The sequence below is a fragment of the Schistocerca gregaria genome, chromosome 7, assembly GCF_023897955.1.
Source record: "Schistocerca gregaria isolate iqSchGreg1 chromosome 7, iqSchGreg1.2, whole genome shotgun sequence".
In the NCBI taxonomy this organism is placed as follows: domain Eukaryota; kingdom Metazoa; phylum Arthropoda; class Insecta; order Orthoptera; family Acrididae; genus Schistocerca; species Schistocerca gregaria.
Window position 1 is genome coordinate 25311018 of NC_064926.1, and position 21662 is coordinate 25332679.

Here is a 21662-nt window from a genome sequence, read left to right on the forward strand (position 1 = left end):
CAAAAGAAAGTGATGCTGGTTTCTGCAGATAAGCTAACTGGCACACAAGGTATGCACCATTAAAAAAAGAGCCTTATCGACCTCTGTGTTGACCACTTGGAATGCCATGAAATGTTGACAATGTCTCTTCTCATACATGTCCCAGCCCTTCGGGGATTCATCACAGGGGACGAATGGCGGTAGGTGCCCGAGCCTGGGTAAACGTGGCAAACAAACATTCCAATATAGCCATATGCACCTGCTGCTGTTGCAGAAGTTACGGGGATAAAGCCTTCATGGAAGAGCTGAATCCGAAACTCACAAAAATTTGACCCTCGATGTTGCCATTTGTGTTCTGATTAGGAACACAAGGAAATACATGGCTGTAAAAGAGATACAATTTATTGGGTCATGGAATGGCATCAAGAAGAGTACAACAGAAGTAGTATACATGTCTCAAACCCATTTACCAACCGATGGCATGGAGGCAGGTTCATGCCTTTAGAAAGACACTATCCATGTCATGTGTCAATAGTGTAGTGCTGCACATGCACAAAGCATCTGATAATGGCAATTGGTGACCAGGCTGCTCCTCGTGACCATCTCAGCTAGTTGCGGGCACACAATTTTAATTTCAGTGCGCACTAACCTTGCCGCAGTGGCCCCACTTACATCTGCTGTTAGCAGAATGTGTAGTAACCAGCAGGTTACAACATTCAACATTTGCAGAACACTTCCAACAAAACACCCACTGCCCTACCACAACAAAAACAGACATGAAAATAGTCAGATTCAGTAGCAAGAAACATTTTTGAGCCACATAAGAGAACTTCCAAAACACATAATAAATGAAAATACAAACACTAGTAACAAAGTGCTATTTAAGCTGATGGCAATGGACTTGCACAACATAAAAATATTAATTTATTTGTCATCAGTGAAAGTGCTGTGTGCAAAAATCGACCGTATATGTGCAGAAGAATGTTAGGAATTGTGTAACAAAAAAACTATACATAACAATAATAGTAAGTTAAGGCTTCAGAACTGTTTGAGATTCTAGCAAAAAAAAAGGAGAGAGAGAGAGAGAGAGAGAGAGAGAGAGAGAGAGAGAGAGAGAGAGAAGTTAAGTGACCACTGAAAATGCTATAAAATAAAGCAAATCACATTTGGTCTTAATAATACTTTTATTACAGTCATAAAAGATGTTATTAACTGCCATAACTTTATAACCATGATGGCAGAAAAAAAGACACAAAGAGGACAACACGTACAGCTGATTATAATGTATGGTATCTTACCAAGGTAATGTCCTACAGCAAGTCCTACAACAACTGAAGCTGCAATTACCATCAGTATGTTGAGAGCTGTATTAACATCTTTGTTGGGATGATGAACATATTTTTTGTTCTTCGGTCCATTCACCTCTTCATCTGTCTGTGCAACATCGTAGTCCAACTCTCCAGAGAGAACTGAAAAGATTGTTCACAGTGAAACTGGTTTCTTGTTTTTAAATTAACAATAGCAAATACACTCTTTAATGTACACAAGAAAAGGAGGTATCCTTGGAAAAGGCCTGGAGACATGGGAATATATCAACAGGATTGTATCATAGTGAGAAAGAGATTCAAAAATAAGATATTCAAGTATAAGGAATAAGGTATATGATATTAGCTAGTAAGGTATACTGAGAAGCTGATACAGACACAGATCACACTTTTGTAATAATAAAGAGTACGCTGAGTAGTAAGAGAACTGGTAAGAAGAAGCAATGCATAAGTCAGTGGGACAATAAGTACTAAGGAATATGAGATACGTTTAAAGTTCTCTGAAGCTGTATAAACTACAGTAATGAATACAGCAAGTGGCCCTGGTGAAGTGGAATGGGTATCATTAAAATGGACACCCTCAAACACTCAACAGTCAAATATGGGTACAAGATACACTACACTTGTTCGTACTCTGTTAGAATATTGCTGCGCAGTGTGTGATCCTTACCAGGTGGGATTGACGGAGGACATCGAAATACAGCAAAAAAGGGCAGTTTGTTTTGCATTATCACGTAATAAGGGAGAGCGTGTGGCAGATATGATACACGAGTTAGGATGGAAGTCATTAAAACAAAAATGTTTTTCGTCGCCGAGCGATCAATTTACGAAATTTCAGCCACCAACTTTCTCTTCCAAATGCGAAAATATTTTGTTGAGCCAACCTTCATATGCAGGAATGATCATCAAAATAAAATAAGAGAAATCAGAGCTCGAACAGAAAGGTTTAGGTGTTCGTTTTACCCGCACACTGTTCGGGAGTGGAATGGTAGAGAGGAAGAACCCTCTGCCAAGCACTTAAATGTGAATTGCAGAGTAATCATGTAGATGTAGATAACTGCAACGAAACATATGATAATGGAAGAAACACTTCACTTTATTGGTAGAAATAGGAAATACAAAAATGTTCAGGGTAAAAAGGAATAGTGCAATATAAGACACTTAGGAATGAAATTAACAGGAAAAGCGAAGTGGCTGGAGCAAAAATGTGAAGACAATGAAAAAAAGTCACTGGAAGTGCAGACCCAGTACATAGATCAGTCAAAGCAACTTTCTGTGAAACTGCAAGAAAATCTGTCAACATTAAGGGTGCAAAAGAAATTCCACTGCTGAACACAGAGAAGACAGCAGAATGGAAAAAATACATTGGAGAATTTATGAACGGGAGGAACAGTCTAATTACAAGATAGAAGCAGAAATAGATGTTGATTTGGAAGATGTAGAGGATTTACTATTAGCCACAGTCTGAAAGCTCTTTTAAAGGTCTGCAATTTTATAAAGGAAAAGGCATAGATGACTTTCCTTTACAATATCTAAAATCATTGAGAGATGTGGCAAACAAATGACTGTTGTAGTTAGGATATAGAATCTATGAGGCTGGAGACATATCAGCTTAACAGCTGATGCATCAAAGTTGCTGACAAGGATAAGGTAAACACACCAGGGAGGGAGTTCTGATGCTAGATTTGATCATAGGGGCAAGACTTTTGAAATATCAAGATACCTACTTAAGATTTATTGACCTATAAGAAGCAATGGAATTAGATGTTTGAAATTTTCAGAAAAATGAAGATAATTTTTAGATAAAAATTGATTACATACAATATATATAAGAAAAAAGAGGAGGCAATAAGAACAGAAGACCATAGAGACAAGGGCTCAGTAAAAAAAAGAGGTGTAAGGCAGAGGTGCAGTCTTTCTCTGTTACTGTTCAAACTGTAGATCAAAGAAGCTATGGCAGAAATAAAAGAAAAGTTCAAGAGTAGGACTAAAATTCAATGTGAAAGGATATCAATGATAATATTTGCTAATGGCACAGCTATTCTCAGTGAAAATGTGAAATAATTATGGAACCTGTTGAATGGAACAAAAAGTCTACAGAGCGCAGATTATAGACAGAGTAAATAAAAGAAAGAAGAAAGTAATGAAGAGTTGTGGAAATAACAATAACGATAAACTTGACATCAGAATTGAGAGCGACATAATAGATTAAATGATGGATTTCTATTACTTTGGAAGCAAAATATAACATAACATGGAGGAAATAGTAAACAGACTAGGAAAGGCAAAGAACTCATTCTTCACTAAAAAGAAGTCTACTAGTATCAAATATAGGTCTTAATTTGAGGAAGAAATTATTGAGAAAATACATCTGGAGCAAAGCACAATGCAGAAGTGAATTGTGGACTGGGGGAAAAGTGGAACAGAAAAGAGTCAAAGCATTTTGGGTTAGATGTTAGAGTATGCTGAAAATTAAGTGAACTGGTAAGGTATGGAATGAAGAGATTCTTTGTAGAATCAGTGTGGAAAAGGATCTGGTGGACAGAACAGGATGATAGGAAAAGTGTTAAGAATTAGGGAACAGAGTGTAAAAACTACAGGAGAAAACAAAGATTAGAATACATCCAACAACTATTTGAGGACATTGGGTGTGAACATTATTCTGAGACAAAGATGTTGGCACAGGGAAGAAGTTAAGCTAAACCACAAAAACAAGCCAGAAGACTGAGAGGATGGTGGAAGTGTAGGAAATAGCGAATATTTGAACTCTGACTAACACTAAAGTTCACTTTAAACAGGTTTTTAAGTTTTCCAATATATAGAGAACTACAATGATCTCTGACAACAGCAGCAGAGTAGCATAACAGGAGCAGCAGTGGTTTCTCTCCAAAGTGCCTGTTCTTCTCCCAACGTGCAAAAATAAAATAAAAAATAGGAATCTAGAAGTGATTACCATGTTTAACAATGTTGGTTGAATAGCACTAGTCACAATTTGTTTTTAATAAACTTTTTGAAAGTTGAGTGCTCTCCTTCATGATGGGCACCACGTGTGAATGAATGATTAAATGAAAGATAAGGAAAAATTGCAGTATATTTTTTCCACAAACAGGTAAGATCAGTGCTGTTTAGGCATGACAGCATCTTTATAGATTACAAATAAACAACTGGGAAGCTTCTGCATCGTTCTTAAGCGATTAAGCAGGAAGTCCTATCAGACTAATATATTCTATGCAAAATATACTAGAAACAATGTATGCAATGTGAAATTCCATATGTGCCTACATTTATGACCCTAAACAACAGAAAATGGATTTGATCCAAAAAAATGAGTACATGTATCTCCTTGCAATAGACATATACTTATCTCTTATTTCAATGAACCTGGTCACACTCACAAACTATAAGCTCTCCGCAAAATATGTCATCTATAGACTGAATATGCAGTATGACAATGCTTAACGTATATCATCAGGATGCACAGCAACATGGAAACTTTTCCTGTAATCTCAACATGATAGATGTCAAAGACACTAACTTGTTCGTGCAACTCAATATCAGAGCAGAGAAAGGAAGAAATGATAGCGGGACCAGAAACACCCTACACCACAAGCAATACGGTGGCTTGAAGATGGTATAGATGTAGATTCTGTTGGAAGGCTTAGTGTGGTGTTATCTTGAGAAAGTTCACACAATTCCACATCATTGTAGCTCAATCACCTTTTGCATTATGTTTTTCAGATGAAAATTATTGCCACTCCATGTTGCTGGAATATGAGTGTGACTTAATAAATCAGATACAATAATAATCTTTTTCAGTCTACAACTTCCAATGAACTGGAAGCTGGTGTGATGGTTACTTCCTCTACAGTAAACAATTAAATGAGGAGAGGAGCATGACTTTTGTGTCTGGAGATGATCAGAAAGAAAGACCCTATTTGGCCAGACAATGAATATTTTAATTGCATTTGGCCACTCTTAAGTCATGGTTACTTTCAGTAGCACACTTTCTGTTACAAAATTGTAATCCATTTGCTACTACAACACTCCCACTTTCTCCCCCACTTCTACTGTTTCCAATAACAAATTAACTCTTCTCTGAAGTCTTAGTAAATGTTTCACTATCATACCAGTTTCTCCATGACATCTATAATTTCTAACATTATATGTTCACATTTTCAGATTGTTATCTTCGTTCATCCTACTTCTGAAAACCCACCCTGTACAGACCCAAACAAAAGCATGAAATCAGATAAACTTTGGGTTATACTGCAAATAGGAGTTAATCACGAGATTATTTTAGACCACTGCATTTTTTATGGATACACTGATTCTGGCTTTAATTCAGTACTTTCTATCCTCTTCTGCAACCTTGCCCTAGAGCAGTTTCTGTAGAAGAATGTTGGGCAGGCACTGTCTGCCACTCCATCAACAATCTGAGAGCCATCACCAGGATCTGAGGCAGAGAGCGACTTCCTTGACCAGAAGCCTTTTGCCATCATGTCTCATTACTTTTATTCAAACTCTTAGCAGCCACTAGTATCAAATATTAGTAGCTGTACATAGTAACTGATGGCCAGGGTGACATTACAGTATGTGCAAAAATAAATGATAAGCTCATATATACCAGCAAAAGTGACACCAGTCAAGGTTCACAAGATAGAATGGCTACATACAGAACTTTGGCTTTTACACGAGGACTGCACAGTGAGATGCAACAACATTATTGATCGCTGAGTTTGCTTGCTGTCTCGAATTCTTACCTTTTAAAATAACTAAGCACCTTGTGGACATTCAAAGAATGATTTTATTAATTTTATATTTTGTACTATAGTTTTATTAATTTCACTTCTTGACAATTGCATTATGCACTGCATGTCTCATTTTTGTTGTTACCGGGCATATCTTAGATAATGCCATGCATAAGTAAGGTGGTTTTTGTTCACAGCTGGTGGAATTTGAGAGAAAACATAGGGGTGCAACCATGTTACTAGCTATGATTTCTTTGGTGGTCCCTCCCGCCCTCAGTATTAGTTCTGGTGGCAGCTTAGTTTTGATGTATGTGTACACAGGTGTCTCACTGCAGTTTATGCAGCAGTCTGTTGACTGGTCTTGCTGAGCATCCACAACATGCAGCGGACTGGGCACTTGTATGGTAAGCTAATTTTGAGGTTCATAAATTGGCATCTTATGGTTGTTATGCCTTCATTTCTTACATCCACATCACACATTTAGTCATTCACAGTTGGTTCATAGGTTACATTAGGCTGGCGATATCTCCTTATTTGCTGATACATTCAAGATTTTTCAGTTAGGCCCCATTTACCAGTGTGTAGTGATTGAATCAGAGAACCTTTTCATACATCACCCACACAGGATCTCAAATGCAACCCGATCAATTTTCTGGATTTTTTTAAATAACTGGCACCACTTTCTAGTACGGTACACAATCAAGGTATGACCCCAATTTTCACACCTATATGGGTCATTTCAATGTTACTTAATTTTTTGAAGAATCCTCTTAGTTTTCCTTGTTTTTTTGGAATGTCTGAAGATGGAACTTATACGCTGTAACCTGGGTCATGTGTACGATTTTATCCAAATAAAGGATTTGTCAAGAACAAACAAAATGGAGTTATTTATCATGAAAAATACAAAAAAGAACTGCACAGTTCTTTATGGTTTTTAGTCATCTTTTGGATGTTGCAGGTCTTCTTATGGTCACGCTTTTGACGAAAAGACTGAAGAAGAATTTCACCTTATGCAAGACACTGGTTTATATTTTCATCTCACCCAAACACGTTTCACAACGTTATGCACTATCTTCAGTGGACTTGTTGGTTTATTTTCTTTCTGAAAAATTACTGTTACATGTCAACTTCTTGTGTTAAGACATATGGTACTGACCTGAGACAGTAAGTTGTTAATTTACAATATGTTTCAGGTGTTTGTCAATGTATTGAAAATGAACAACATACTACTATGGTGCAGACCCACCCAACCCATCCATTCAGTACTTCCTATTCTAGTCCTATCAAAGGCTTATCCTACACTCTCAGAGACCAGGCCACCTGTGAAAGCATCCATGTTGTGTACTAGCTTTGCTGCAAGCACTCCTCAGCTTTTTATATTGGTATATACCAATCAGCTATCCACCAGGATGAATGGCTGCTGCCAAACTGTGGACAGCAGCAAAGTGGAACCCCCTGTTGCACAACATACAGCTGAACATCAGATGCCTGATTTCAAGGACTGCTTCACAACATGGGCCATATAGATGCTTCCCTCCACCATCAGCTTTTCTGAACTGAGCACATGAAATATATCCTTACAACACATTCTCCACTTCCAAAATCATCCCAGTCTCAACCTATAGTAAGCTACTGTCCCCACACCCTCCACCCAACAATTTCTGGCCACTCTCTCCCTATCACTTTGCAGTGCCTCAAGAATTTCGGTGTAAATTCTAGAGAAACTTGGCTTTACACCGTCTCGAACACCCGATATTTTAAGTATGAGGGTGAGAGAGTGGAGATGTGTCTTACCTTGCAGAGTGGAGATGTGTCTTACCTTGCCGCCAGTTTCTAAGTGTGCAGGATGGACATGTATCAGGAGAATATGGCAATAGTGACGGTCGATCTGCACACACAAGTGTTTGTAGCGCATGCCTGAGAAGCTGCATGTCCAGTACAAGAGCAAGCACACTCTATTCCTTGACAGTGTAATGACTGTATTGTTGTGAAAAAATGAATTATGTTTTGAACTACAGACACTTACATTTGACTTTCGGATGTTGGACTTGCAAGAAGCAAGAACTGATTTTATAGTGGTTATTAAACCAAACACATTATAATTGTATCTGTTGGTATCTAAAGGTCCCAGATGGAGTTGACTCACGAGAGTTGAATGCTTGTGTGAATCTTGTGAAGTTGTTTTATTGTGGAGATGAAAATATAACAAAGTTGAACTAAAGTATCCTGATAGTACAGAATCATTTCAAGAGTGGAAAAAAAGGTCTATTTTGAAATTCCCTTAACAAGCGGCAGGCTTTGGAGAAGAAGAGTTTGTGAAGATTGACACAGCCGGCTGACCTGAGAAGAAGATCGGCTGCACACAATATGTAAGTCAACTGCAAGAGACGTGCGAGTCTTGCACCCCAGTACCACACTGTCTCTCCCGTCCTCCGAATAATGTGAGAACGTGGCAACCTACGAGACAGGACCCAAAGAAATCTGAAATTTAAAGACAGAAACTAAAAGAAGATATTAGGTACCGCCATAGCAACCAAGTCTTACAACATACGAACACTGTTTCCAGTAATTGTGCAGAGTCCAATGAACAAATGGAAGAAAGTTGAGAGTGCAATTCTGTAAAAGACATGAGAAAGTAACAGCGGAGAGAACTGGAGAGATGACCTCAACTTTTTGACTAAGAAGGTCGGGTGTGGAGAGTAAGCAGTCTTCACACATGTACATCACGCCGCTGCTGTCGCCGTAACCAGCCACCGATGCCGACGCTGAAACCAATGTCCAACGCTGCCGGTGCACAGTGCTGTCCACCGGCGCTAATTATACATCTTCGTACCAATGCAGCTCAAACTCTATGCTGGCTGAGTGAAAAAACAATAATTTTTTGGTAGAGTTGAGGGGACGATTGCACGTATAACTGTTATTATAGTTATTGTACTCAGTGGTGAATTTTCTTTAGATGTTCACTAGATCTAAGATCAGTAAAACTATGGATCAGGAACAACAACGTGGAACAACTTCAGAGCCAGCCAGGGCTGGGGAAGTCAACAGGGGAGTGACAGACTGGACGGAGTAAGTAAAGTTAATAAGTGCCATTTGAAGTGAAAAACTAGAAGCACAAAGTGTAACTTTAAGTGAAAAATTAAGTGCTCAAAATGCTTCGTTTAGAGATGAACTGAATGCTCAAAATGCTTCATTGAGAGATGAACTGATTGTGAATTTAAGACTTAAGTGAGATTCAGTGAATACCCAATTAAATAGTACATTTGATGCTCAGAGCGAAATTTTAAGTAATCAACATGAAACCTTGAATAGTCAGGCAGCAAGTATAGTTTTATTAAAGACTGAATTTGACCCTCTTAATAATAAGGTAGAATATCTGAAGTTAGATTTAAAGAGTGGACTCACTAGTTCTTTGGATACTCACGTTAATCAACTATTTATCGAATTTAACCAGAGAAAGGATGAGCAACTTCAAGATTTAACTAAAAAATTAGAATTTGACACTGAAGATAAATGTAATTATGTAGAAAAGGAACTTGTTGAAAAATTAGGATCATTTCAAAGCGTATGCAATGTTACCTTCGATGCTGTATAGCAGAGGTTGAACACCCTGAAGGATAGTATTGAGAAACAAGATAAGATCATTCCTTTTGTCCTATCACAAATTGCAGGAGTCAACACTCGAGTTGACACCATGGAAAGGGATTTTAAAGAGAAACTAGCGACATCAGCTACCTTAAATATAAGCAATCTGGAGGAACAAGTAGAAAAGTTAATAGACAGAAAAAAGGCCGAGAGGGTAACCCCTGACAACATTTCTTCAGATTTAGCTTTGGTACTTAATGATACAAAAAAAGGCATAGACAGTTTATGGAAAGAATTCAAACTTATCCAGGACAAGCTAAACAAAAAAGTGACTTCCTCTAATGTGGTGTTAACCAGTGAGGCAATAACCGACCTACAATGGGGAGCGAATTCAGGACTATCCATGCAGTTCCCAAAATTTATGCCAGACGGGGACGTACACCCAACACATTTTCTGAAACGATTTAACCAAGCCTTGGCAAAAATCTGGGAAGACTAAAAAAAGATAGAATTCACAGTAGGGTACCTTTTAGGGGAAGCTTCAGAATGGGGCACTGTGAACACAGAATTGTTCGTCTTGGGCCGACTTATAGAAAAAGTTTAAGGAGAAGATATTTTGACTGGTATCTGACATGAGCAAAGTACTTGGACAAACCAATGGAAGAAGAGGGCTTAGTTAGAATCTTAATAAGATGGTTACCTATCTATGCTAGGAAGGATATATTATGGAGTGGGTGGAAATGACAAGTGTACGAACAAACAATCTGAAATTGGAAATATTTTCAATAATCATTTTTTAAATGTTGTGGAGAAAGTAGGATCTAGATCTTTACTAGAAGAGGCAAGGCTTCTAATAGAAGAGGCCATACCTGTGCAGTTTGAAACAACTGTATTTCCACGAACCTCTCCCTCTGAAATCAGTAAAATAATAAACTCATTGAAAAGTAAAAGCTCTTATGAAATTGATGGCATTTCCAGCAAGATACTTAAAGCTTGTTCCCCACAGATAAGTAGGATTCTCAGCCACATATGTAATACCTCTTTGGAGCAGGGTGTTTTCCCCGATAGACTGAAATATGTCATTGTAAAACCATTGTATAAAAAGGGGGATATGTCGGATGTCAACAACTATCGCCCAATCTCTCTTCTGACAGCTCGATCAAAATTTTTTGAGAAAGTAATGTATTCAAGAGTAGCCTCCCATATATTTAAAAATAAAGTACTAACAAAATGTTACTTTGGTTTTCAGAAAGGCTATATATGCTTTCACTGATCAAATATTAAATGCTCTGAATAACCGGACATCACCCATTGGTATTTTTTGTGATCTCTCAAAGGCCTTTGACTGTGTAAATCATGGAATTCTTTTAGATAAGCTAAATCATTATGGTTTGAGGGGGGGCAGTGCACAAATGGTTTAATTCATACTTAACTGGAAGAATGCAGAAAGTTGAAATAAGTGGTTCATGTAATGTTAATACAACAGCTGATTCCTCAAACTGGGGGGCTATCAAGCACGGGGTCCCACAGGGTTCGGTCTTAGGTCCTTTACTATTCTTGATATACATTAATGACTTACCATTCCATATTGATGAAGATGCAAAGTTAGTTCTTTTTGCTGATGATACAAGTATAGTAATAACATCCAAAAACCAAGAACTAAGTGATGTAATTGTAAATGATGTTTTTCACAAAATAATTAAGTGGTTCTCAGCAAATGGACTCTCTTTAAATTTTGATAAAACACAGTATATACAGTTCCGTACAGTAAATGGCACAACTCCAGTAATAAATATAGACTTTGAACAGAAGTCTGTATCTAAGGTAGAATTTTCAAAAATTTTGCGTGTGTCCACTGATAAGAGGTTAAACTGGAAGCAACACATTGATGGTCTACTGAAACGCCTGAGTTCGGCTACGTATGCTATTAGGGTTATTGCAAATTCTGGTGATAAGAATCTCAGTAAATTAGCTTACTATGCCTACTTTCATTCACTGCTTTCGTATGGTATCATATTCTGGGGTAATTCATCGTTGAGTAGAAAAGTATTCATTGCTCAAAAACGTGTAATCAGAATAATTGTTGGAGCCCACCCACGGTCATCCTGCAGACATTTATTTAAGGATCTAGGGATCCTCACAGTATATATATTCACTTATGAAATTTGTTGTTAATAATCCAGCCCAGTTCAAAAGTAAAAGCAGTGTGCATAGCTATAACACCAGGAGAAAGGATGATCTTCACTATGCAAGGTTAAATCTGACTTTGGCACAGAAGGGGGTAAATTATGCTGCCACAAAAGTCTTCGGTCACCTACCAAACAGCATCAAAAGCCTGACAGATAATCAACCAACATTTAAAAATAAATTAAAAGAATTTCTAGATGACAACTCCTCCTACTCATTGGCTGAATTTTTAGATATAAATTAAGGGAGGGAAAAAAAACTAACTTAAGCATTAGTGTCATGCAATATTTTGTGTAATGTAATATCTTGTACAGACATCTTTCATTAACCTGACACGTTCCACATCATTACGAAGTGTCGTATTCATGATCTATGGAACAAGTATTAATCTAATCTAATCTACTGTAGAAGAATTGATATCCTTTGTAGACACACTGGATGCCTTGAATTAAGACCAAAATGAGAACGTACATCGCCCAGTCATGTCGCAGGAATTTGCACCTAGTAGCAGTGGAGTACAAAATGGAAACGCAATATCCTGATTTGGTAACCAGCCGGTACCTACAAACAATGAGGAAAACGTTATGCGATCTGGATCCAGGGCCGGGGCCCAGGTCGTAGAAATATATTAGGAAGCCTAGCTCATAATAAATATGTGAGTCACGCATAATGTACTGACCCAAGAATGGTTGTTGCTAGTAGAACCTAGCTTAACTACCGTTAATCCACAACCAATTATAGTTGGAAGGGTAGAAGATTTCAAAGGTAACATATTTACTGATTCTGGTAGTGAAGTGTCACTTATTTCTAATGATTTATTTAATACATTAGGAACTAAACATAACTTACCGCTATTACCGGCAACAGGAGTGTACAGAGTAGGTATTATTGGGACCAAAAGTAAGGTTGTAAAACACGAAACCCAGGTAAACTGCATCATTGGGACTGTCCCATTTCATCAGACACTTTAAGTAGTGGAAAATATCAATAGGGATGTGTTATTTGGTCTAGATTGGCTATCAAGAGTTTAACGTCAAATTGAATTTTGAGGACAACTGTCTTTATTTTGAACTAGGTGATGATAAATATTGTATAAAGTTTGTCACTGAGCCCCACAATAGTAAACAAATAACTGAGAATCAGCGTTTATGACTAACAGTGACAGCACAACCGTCACCACAGATTGAAGACTTAAGTCATACATCACACCAAGCTGACATACAAAATAAAGTAAGTGAATCCTCAATTTTAACCAACAACCAGAAGTTGGATTTAGCTAAAATTCTATTGGAATACGAAATGGTATTTCCTGATAGTCCGGGTAGTATTAGTGACTACGTATGTAAATTTAAGATCAAAGATAAAACTCCATTTTTCTGTAAACCGTAACCAATACCAATGAGCTTGAGAGAGGCGGTTAAAGAAGAAATAGATAAAATGAATGGCAGCAAAATAATAGCACATAGTTACGAATAACCCTTTAGCAGTGGTAAAAAAAGGCTACAGGGGGTGTGCCGTTAGTGCTAGATGCACGCACTTTGAATAAACACATAGAGACAGAACGAGACAGACCAATTAATATCAAGGAATTACTGTCCAAATTTGAAAAAGCGTAGTGTTTCAGCACAATGGACCTGACTACTGGGTATTGGCAAATTTGGTTCCATCTTGATTCAAAGAAGTGTACTACAGCGTTTCTATTTGATGGGAAATCATATCATTTTAATGTGTTACGGTTTGGACCCCCCCCCCCCCCTCCCCCTTGAACCATGGGCCTTGCCGTTGGTGGGGAGGTTTGCATGCCTCAGCGATACAGATAGCCGTACCGTAGGTGCCACCACAAAGTGGTAGCAGCCTTTTCGGTAGTTGCAGGGGCAACAGTCTGGCTGATTGACTGATCTGGCCTTGTAACACTAACCAAAGCGGTATTACTGTGCTGGTACTGCGAATGGTTGAAAGCAAGTGGAAACTACAGCCATAATTTTTCCTGAGGCCATGCAGATTTACTGTATGGTTGAATGATGATGGCATCCTCTTGGTTAAAATATTCCAGAGGTAAAATAGTTCCCCATTCAGATCGGGCGGGGACTACTCAGGAGGACATTGTTATCAGGAGAAAGAAAACTGGCATTCTATGAATCGGAGCTTGGAATATCAGATCCCTTAATCAGGCAGGTAGGTTAGAAAATTTAAAACGGGAAATGGATAGGCTAAAGTTAGAAATTGTGGGAATTAGTGAAGTGTGGCAGGAGGAACAAGACTTCTGGTCAGGTGAATAAAGGGCTATAAATACAAAATCAAATAGGGGTAATGCAAGAGTAGGTTTAATAATGAATAGGAATGTGGGTAAGCTACTACAAAAAGCATAATGAACACATTATTATGGCCAAGACAGACACGAAGCCCACGCCTACTACAGTAGTACAAGTTTATATGCCATCTAGCTCCACAGATGACAAAGAGATTGATGAAATATATGATGGGATAAAAGAAATTATTCAGCTAGAGAAGGGACATGAAAATTTAATAGTCATGGGTGACTGGAATTCAATAGTAGGAAAAGGAAGGGAAGGAAACGTAGTAGGTGAATATGGAATGGGAGTAAGGAATGAAAGAAGAAGCCACCTGGCAGAATTTTGCATAGAGTGCATACCTTAATCATAGCTCACACTTGGTTCAAGAATCATGAAAGAAGTTTGTATACATGGGACAAGCCTGGAGATACTGGAAGGTCTCAGATAGATTATATAATTGTAAGACAGAGATTCAGGAACCAGGTTTTAAATTGTAAGACATTTCCAGGGGCAGATGTGGACTCTGACCACACTCTACTGTTTATGAACTGTAGATTAAGACTGAAGAAACTGCAAAAATGTGGGAATTTCAGAAGATGGGACCTGGATAAACTGAAAGAACCAGAGGTTGTAGAGATCTTCAGGGAGAGCATTAGGAAATGATTGAGAAGAATGGGGGAAAGAAATACATCAGAAGAAGAATGGGTAGCTTTGAGAGATGAAATTGTGAAGGTAGCAGAGGATCAAGTAGGTAAAAAGACGAGGGCTAATAGAAATCCATAGGTAACAGAAGAGAGATTGAATTTAACTGATGAAAGGATAAAATCCAAAAATGCACTAAATAGAGCAGGCAAAAAGGAATACAAATGCCTCAAAAGTGAGATCGACAGGAAGAGTAAAATGGCTAAGCAGGGACAGCTAAAGGGACAAATGAAAGGATGTAGAGGCACATATCACTAGGGGTAAGATAGATACTGCCTACAGGAAAATTAAAGAGACATTTGGAGAAAAGAGAACCACTTGCATGAATATCAAGAGCTCAGATGGATAACCAGTTCTAAGCAAAGAATGGAAAGCAGAAAGGTGGAAGAAGTATATATAGGGTCTATACGAGGGCGATGTTCTTGAAGACAATATTATAAAAATGGAAGAGAATTTAGATGAAGAAGAAATAGGAGATATAATACTGCGTGAAGAGTTTGACAGAGCACTGAAAGACCTGAGTCAAAACAAGGCTCCGGAGTAGACAACATTCCGTTAGAACTATTGACACCCTTGGGAGAGCCAGGTCTAGCAAAACTCTATCATCTTAGTTTTAGTGGATCCTCTAATAGTATCACAAAAAGGAAAATACAACGTAGAAGACATAAAGATGTATATCCCCCACGGACGTTAACGCTCTGTGTTAATGCACGGAGTGACAAACGTCTGATCCCCAGTTGGTATCGGTGTTTCTTCAAACTTAGTTTCCCTGCACCGGATTCCCTTCAATTCTAAATAATTCTGTAATGTATTCTTGAATTCTTAAACAATCCCATACTTTTGAAACCGAATATGACTACAAGATTAGGACCAATTTAAGAGAATCACAGATGAATAGTGATCTTTAAACATGAAATGAGACGAATAGAATACAGTACTAGTATAAAGGTAATATCAGGGTACTATTCAAATTAAGTAACTTCTAAACATCAGAAACTGAATGGAGTGCTTTATGTGTGTATGAAATTTAGTGTAAAGTGAATGACTAAACAACTATATTATCGTGGTGTATAATTTTCTATTTTTATAGAATAGTTTATACCTTTTGTGAGATGTAATGTAAAGGGGAGGGTTAGTATCACTATTGGAAGGGGTGGGTAGTGTAAGTACAAGCACGACTAAAACTAATCACACACCCCTCCTTTCAGACTACCCTCGCAGACAAGTGTAAATGATTCTTCACCATTTGCCGTTCAATAGGTGTTGCTAAGATTTTTCTTCGGGGGCTACAAAGCTGAAAGTGAAAATGTCCGTTCTGTAGGATACATTTAACATCATACCTCCTTCAGCTTCTCACTCAAGTACAGGCGAAGTTTGGATCCTGGAGAAGGGGGAGTGGGAAGGGTTTCTTGTCTTTGGGGCTATCTTCTTAGCAACCGTCTCCACTTTTTCCTTTCTTACTTCTCTAGTGAGTACCTATCTATCTTTCCCTCTTCTATCGCTGAAATCCTTCTCAATTTCTGTGGTTCATTATAACCTCAACTTATTTCACATAAGTCAGTCGAAGAATCAGGATACACAAACACACTTAAGCATACACACAACATAACACGAAGATGCAAACAGGGAAATGTTGTGAGAACTGTCAAGTGTTGTAGGGGGAAAGTATCGGCACACACAAAAATATGCATACATTGCTGTATGCGGTGACAGTTCCGCATCACATATACGTACGTACCGACGTATAAGAACTATTATGAGTATTGTTCGTATTGGTGGTGGTTCTGCATCATCAATTTTGTTGATCTCAAATATACAGGGTGGTCGATTGATCGTGATGGGGCCAAATACCTCATGAAATAAGCATCAAATGAAAAAACTACAAAAAACGAAACTTGTCTAGCTTGAAGGGGGAAACCAGAAGGTGCTATCGTTGGCCCGCTAGATGGCGCTGCCAAAGGTCAAATGGATATCAACTGCATTTTTTAAAATAGGAACCCCAATTTTTTATTACATATTCGTGTAGTGCGTAAAGAAATATGAATGTTTTAGTTGGACCACTTTTTTTGCTTTGAGATAGATGGCACTGTAATAGTCACAAACATATGGCTCACAATGTTAGACGAACAGTTGGTACCAGGTAGGTTTTTTTAAAATTAAAATACAGAACATAGGTATGTGTGAAAATTTTATTTCGGTTGTTCCAATGTAATACATGTACCTTTGTGAACTTATCATTTATGAAAACGCATGCTGTTACAGCAAGATTACCTGTAAATACCACATTAATGCAATAAATGCTCAAAATGATGTCCATCAACCTCAATGCATTTGGCAATATGTGGAACAACATTCCTCTCAACAGCAAGTAGTTCGTCTTTCGTAATGTTCGCACATGCATTTACAATGCGCTGACGCATGTTGTCAGGCGTTGTCAGTGGATCACGATAGCAAATATCTCTCAACTTTCCCCACAGAAAGAAATCCAGGGGCATCAGATCCGGTGAATGTGCGGGCCACGGTATGGTGCTTCGACAACCAATCCACCTTTCATGAAATATGCTATTCAATACCGCACGCGAGCTATCTGCCAGACATCCTTCATGTTGGATGTATATTGCCATTCTGTCATGCAGTGAAACATCTTGTAGTAACATCGGTAGAACATTACATAGGAAATCAACATACACTGCACAATTTAGATTGCCATCGATAAAATCGGGGCGAAATGTCCCATAATGCAGCACCATACAGTAACCCGCCAAGGTTGCTGATGTTCCACTTGTCGCAGCTATCATGGAGTTTCCGTTGCCCATTAGTGCATATAATGCCGGTTTATGTTACCGCTGTTGGTGAATGACACTTCATCCCTAAATAGAACGCGTGCAAAAAAATCTGTCATTGTCCCACAATTTCTCTTGTGCCCAGTGGCAGAACTGTACACGACGTTCAAAGTCGTCGCCATGCAACTCCTGATGCATAGAAATATTGTACGGGTGCAATTGATGTTGATGTAGCATTCACAACATCGACGTTTTTGAGATTCCGGATCTCGTGCAATTTGTCTCCTACTGATGTGCGGATTAGCCACAACAGCAGCTAAAACACCTACTTGGGCATCATCATTTGTTGCAGGTCGTGGTTGACATTTCACATGTGGATGAACACTCCCTGTTTCCTTAAAAAACATAACTATCAGGCGAACAGTCCGGACACTTGGATGACGTAGTCCAGGATACCGAGCAGCATACATAGCACACGCCCGTTGGGCATTTTGATCACAATAACCATACATCAACATAATATCAACCTTTTCCGCAATTGGTAAATGGTCCATTTTAACACAGGTAATGTATCATGAAGCAAATACCATTAACACTGGCAGAATGTTACGTGATACCACGTACTTACACGTTTGTGACTACTACAGCGCCATCTATCACAAAGCGAAAAAAGTGGTCCAACTAAAACATTCATATTTCTTTACGTACTAAACGAATATGTAATAAAAAAATGGGGGTTCCTATTTTAAAAAATGCAGTTGATATCCGTTTCACCTACGGCAGTGCCATCTAGTGGGCCAACCATAGTGCCATCTGGATTCCACTTCAAGCTAGACGAGTTTCGTTATTTGTAGTTTTTTCGTTTGATGCTTATTTCGTGAGATATTTGGCCCAGTCACTATCAATGGATCACCCTGTGCCGTGCCAGTCCTTTGAGAAAAGGTATAGTATCTACTGGGAGTTGGTAAATAGAGGTAGACATAGCATCTACTATGTGTGGACATGATATTTGTTTATACAGTAAAAGTGAGGAGTGAATGTGGACTATAGGGTATAAAATGAAGTATTAAAAAGCAGAATATGAGTGTAAAGTAGATTTGTAATTTTACCAGAGAATATTTAAGTATAGTATACATAAAGATGTATGCTAGGGCAATGAACCAGGAGGCCTACTCAAGAAGGATATGGAGGGCACACTCGGTCAGAAAAAGGGTGGATAGGCAGACCTGTGAAGGGCTGACCTATACTGCGTGGAAAGGGGCACCAAGAAGAGGATTGACCTGTACCATAGGAGGATAGGAATGAGGACGGGGTGTACCTACCAAAACAGAAGGAGAAAGGGTACTCCTAGGACCAACCTATGTAAGATATAGGTGATGTTCCTAAAGGGAAAATGGACAGTCTCATGATAGAAGTCACACGTTTAATGGGATGAGACTGGTAAGTTTGAATTCTATGCATAAATAGCCTCATTAAGTTTCAGGTTTACAAATATCCAAGAAGGGAACACTTTTATTCAACCCAGAGTTTCACCAGATTACAATAGATAATGAATAAGTACATACTTAGAAAAAGTACTACAGGAAGTAAGAACAATGCAGCAGAGTATTCGTGAGTTATGTACACCTGTAATTTTCGATTGTAAGAGGAATAGAAAACAGAGCTAACTCCAATATGGACTGAAAGGGTCATGTATTATAATTACAGTAAAATATGCATGGTTATTAATAGAGAGAGACATTGTTAAAAGGTAAAGAATTATCCTACGTATAAAATACTGCATGTTCGAGCTAAAGGGAGGGTATGTAGTGCCTCGAGAATTTCGGTGCAAATTCTAGAGACACTCGGCTTTCCCACGTCTTGAACACCTGATATTTTAAGTACAAGGGTGAGAGAGTGGAGAGTCTACCTCAATGCAGATTTTGTGTGTGCAAGATGGACATGTATCGGGAGAATATGGCAATAGTGACGGTGGATTGGCGTGGACAACTGTTTGCAGCACATGCCTGAGAAGCTGTATGTCCAGTACAAGAGCAAGCACACTCTAGTCCTTGGTGGTGTTATGACTGTATTACTGTGAACAAATGAATTATGTATTGAACTAAAGACACTTACATTTGACTTTTGGATGTTGGACTTGCGAGAAGTAAGAACTCGTTTTATAGTGGTTATTAAACCAAACACATTATAACTGTATCTGTTAGATTCTAAAGGTCCAAGACGGAGTTGACTCACGAGAGTTGAATGATTGTGTGAATCTTGTGAAGTTGTTTTATTGTGGAGATGAAAATATAGGCCTAACGTGACATCAAGGAATCGGCAACTACGTAATGGGGGAAGGGGAATGAGAGAGAGTAGGGAGGAGGGGAATTTGTAGAGGTACACCAGGGCTTGAATACAGAACTCAGGCACAAATGTATGTAATTGCTGTAGTTATGCACAAATGTATGGTTTTGAACAGAATAGACTAATGTATAGAGCTGCATCAAACAATTCTTCGGGCTTAAGATCAGAATGACAGCAATTACATGGATGATTTGACAGTTACTTATAGGGTGAATGATAACAAATCTGGGAATCATACTGCTACTCTGAAAACAAAGCATGACAATATATTCCCAAAGTCGTACCTTCATCACACTCTTCTTGGTCGATGACTTCCACGGATTCACCATCGCTTCCGTCGGAAGGTGTTCCGTTATCCTTAATCTTATCTGCTGCAGTGTCATTTATTACCATCCAGCTGTCCGACAGTTCGGAATTTGTGCTCTCCTGCTCACTTCCATCCATTTGATAATGCCCTCTATGGTTCACAACCACTAGTGATAAGAGTTTAGCAAACTGTTTTCATTATTTCCTTGATCACAAAGGACTGGAATTTCCAAACTCACTCTGTGTACAAACACTTCCTTTCACAACACACGTCAGATTAATTAGGTCCTCGTCAATACTGGCATCAGAGATACACAAACAATTTCAAATTTGCAACTGCAACTATATGACTAACCTTCATCTAATTTTTAAGTATTATTTGATATGTAATACCTAAACTACACGTCATATTAATAAGATTCAGAAAGTATATAATGGCATAAACACATTCCTTGCTCCATCACACCATGTTTTTACTTCGCAGGCCAAAATGAAACATTTTACCTGCGCAAAAACAAATGCGCAGACAATACGTAGCATGTGGACAGGTAATGACCGCAAAATTGTTTTCGAGTCAGTTGTGTGTTCACAGTGAATTGGAAAGTAGAAGATACGCGTCAGTGCACTAGAGAATTTCTTGCTGAATTTATTGAACTATTCTGAGACACACATATTTGTGGGAAATTAAAAGCAAGAAATACAGCGATCGAGTTAAGAAACCAGCTGCTTATAGATCTTTAATGAAGAAAAAAGGCGCAACTGACTCTATAGCAAACATGGAAACGTTCTACACAGAAAGGTCGTTGTGGACTTTTTACCGCAAAAAAACTAATCAAAGGCGGGCAAGGGCGACGAAATATATATGTGCAAGTTCCGCCACAAGAACGCATATTTGCAGTATAAAAGCAGTGGCTTGAGTATGTGTCAGTGAAGAGTAAACTTTAAAATTTTTCTTATGTCTCATCCAGTGTACCAAAAACTGAAATTGGTCGGGTATATGGAGCATATTAAAAAATAGTAAAATTTTTGTTTTGCTTATGATTTCATTAATTATTTTACACACACACACACACACATACATACACACACACACACACACACACACACACATATATATATATATATATATATATATATATATATATATATATATATATATATATATATATTCCTGGAAATGGAAAAAAGAACACATTGACACCGGTGTGTCAGACCCACCATACTTGCTCCGGACACTGCGAGAGGGCTGTACAAGCAATGATCACACGCACGGCACAGCGGACACACCAGGAACCGCGGTGTTGGCCGTCGAATGGCGCTAGCTGCGCAGCATTTGTGCACCGCCGGTGGCATACGGAGCTCCATCGCAGTCTTTAACACTGGTAGCATGCCGCGACAGCGTGGACG

At 38.4% G+C, this 21662-nt stretch overlaps 1 protein-coding gene across 1 annotated transcript in view; it reads right to left on the bottom strand.

Moving 5' to 3' along the window:
• Positions 1-20726, bottom strand: part of LOC126281887 (uncharacterized) — a 39216-nt gene extending 18490 nt beyond the window's left edge. The window contains exons 1-2 of the mRNA XM_049981202.1: positions 20234-20726; positions 1278-1448 (exon numbers count right to left, since the gene is read on the bottom strand). Coding sequence (XP_049837159.1) covers positions 1278-1448; positions 20234-20393 — 331 coding nt within the window. The 5' untranslated portion in view covers positions 20394-20726. The remainder of the gene's footprint in view (positions 1-1277; positions 1449-20233) is intronic.
• Positions 20727-21662: the final 936 nt, after the last annotated feature.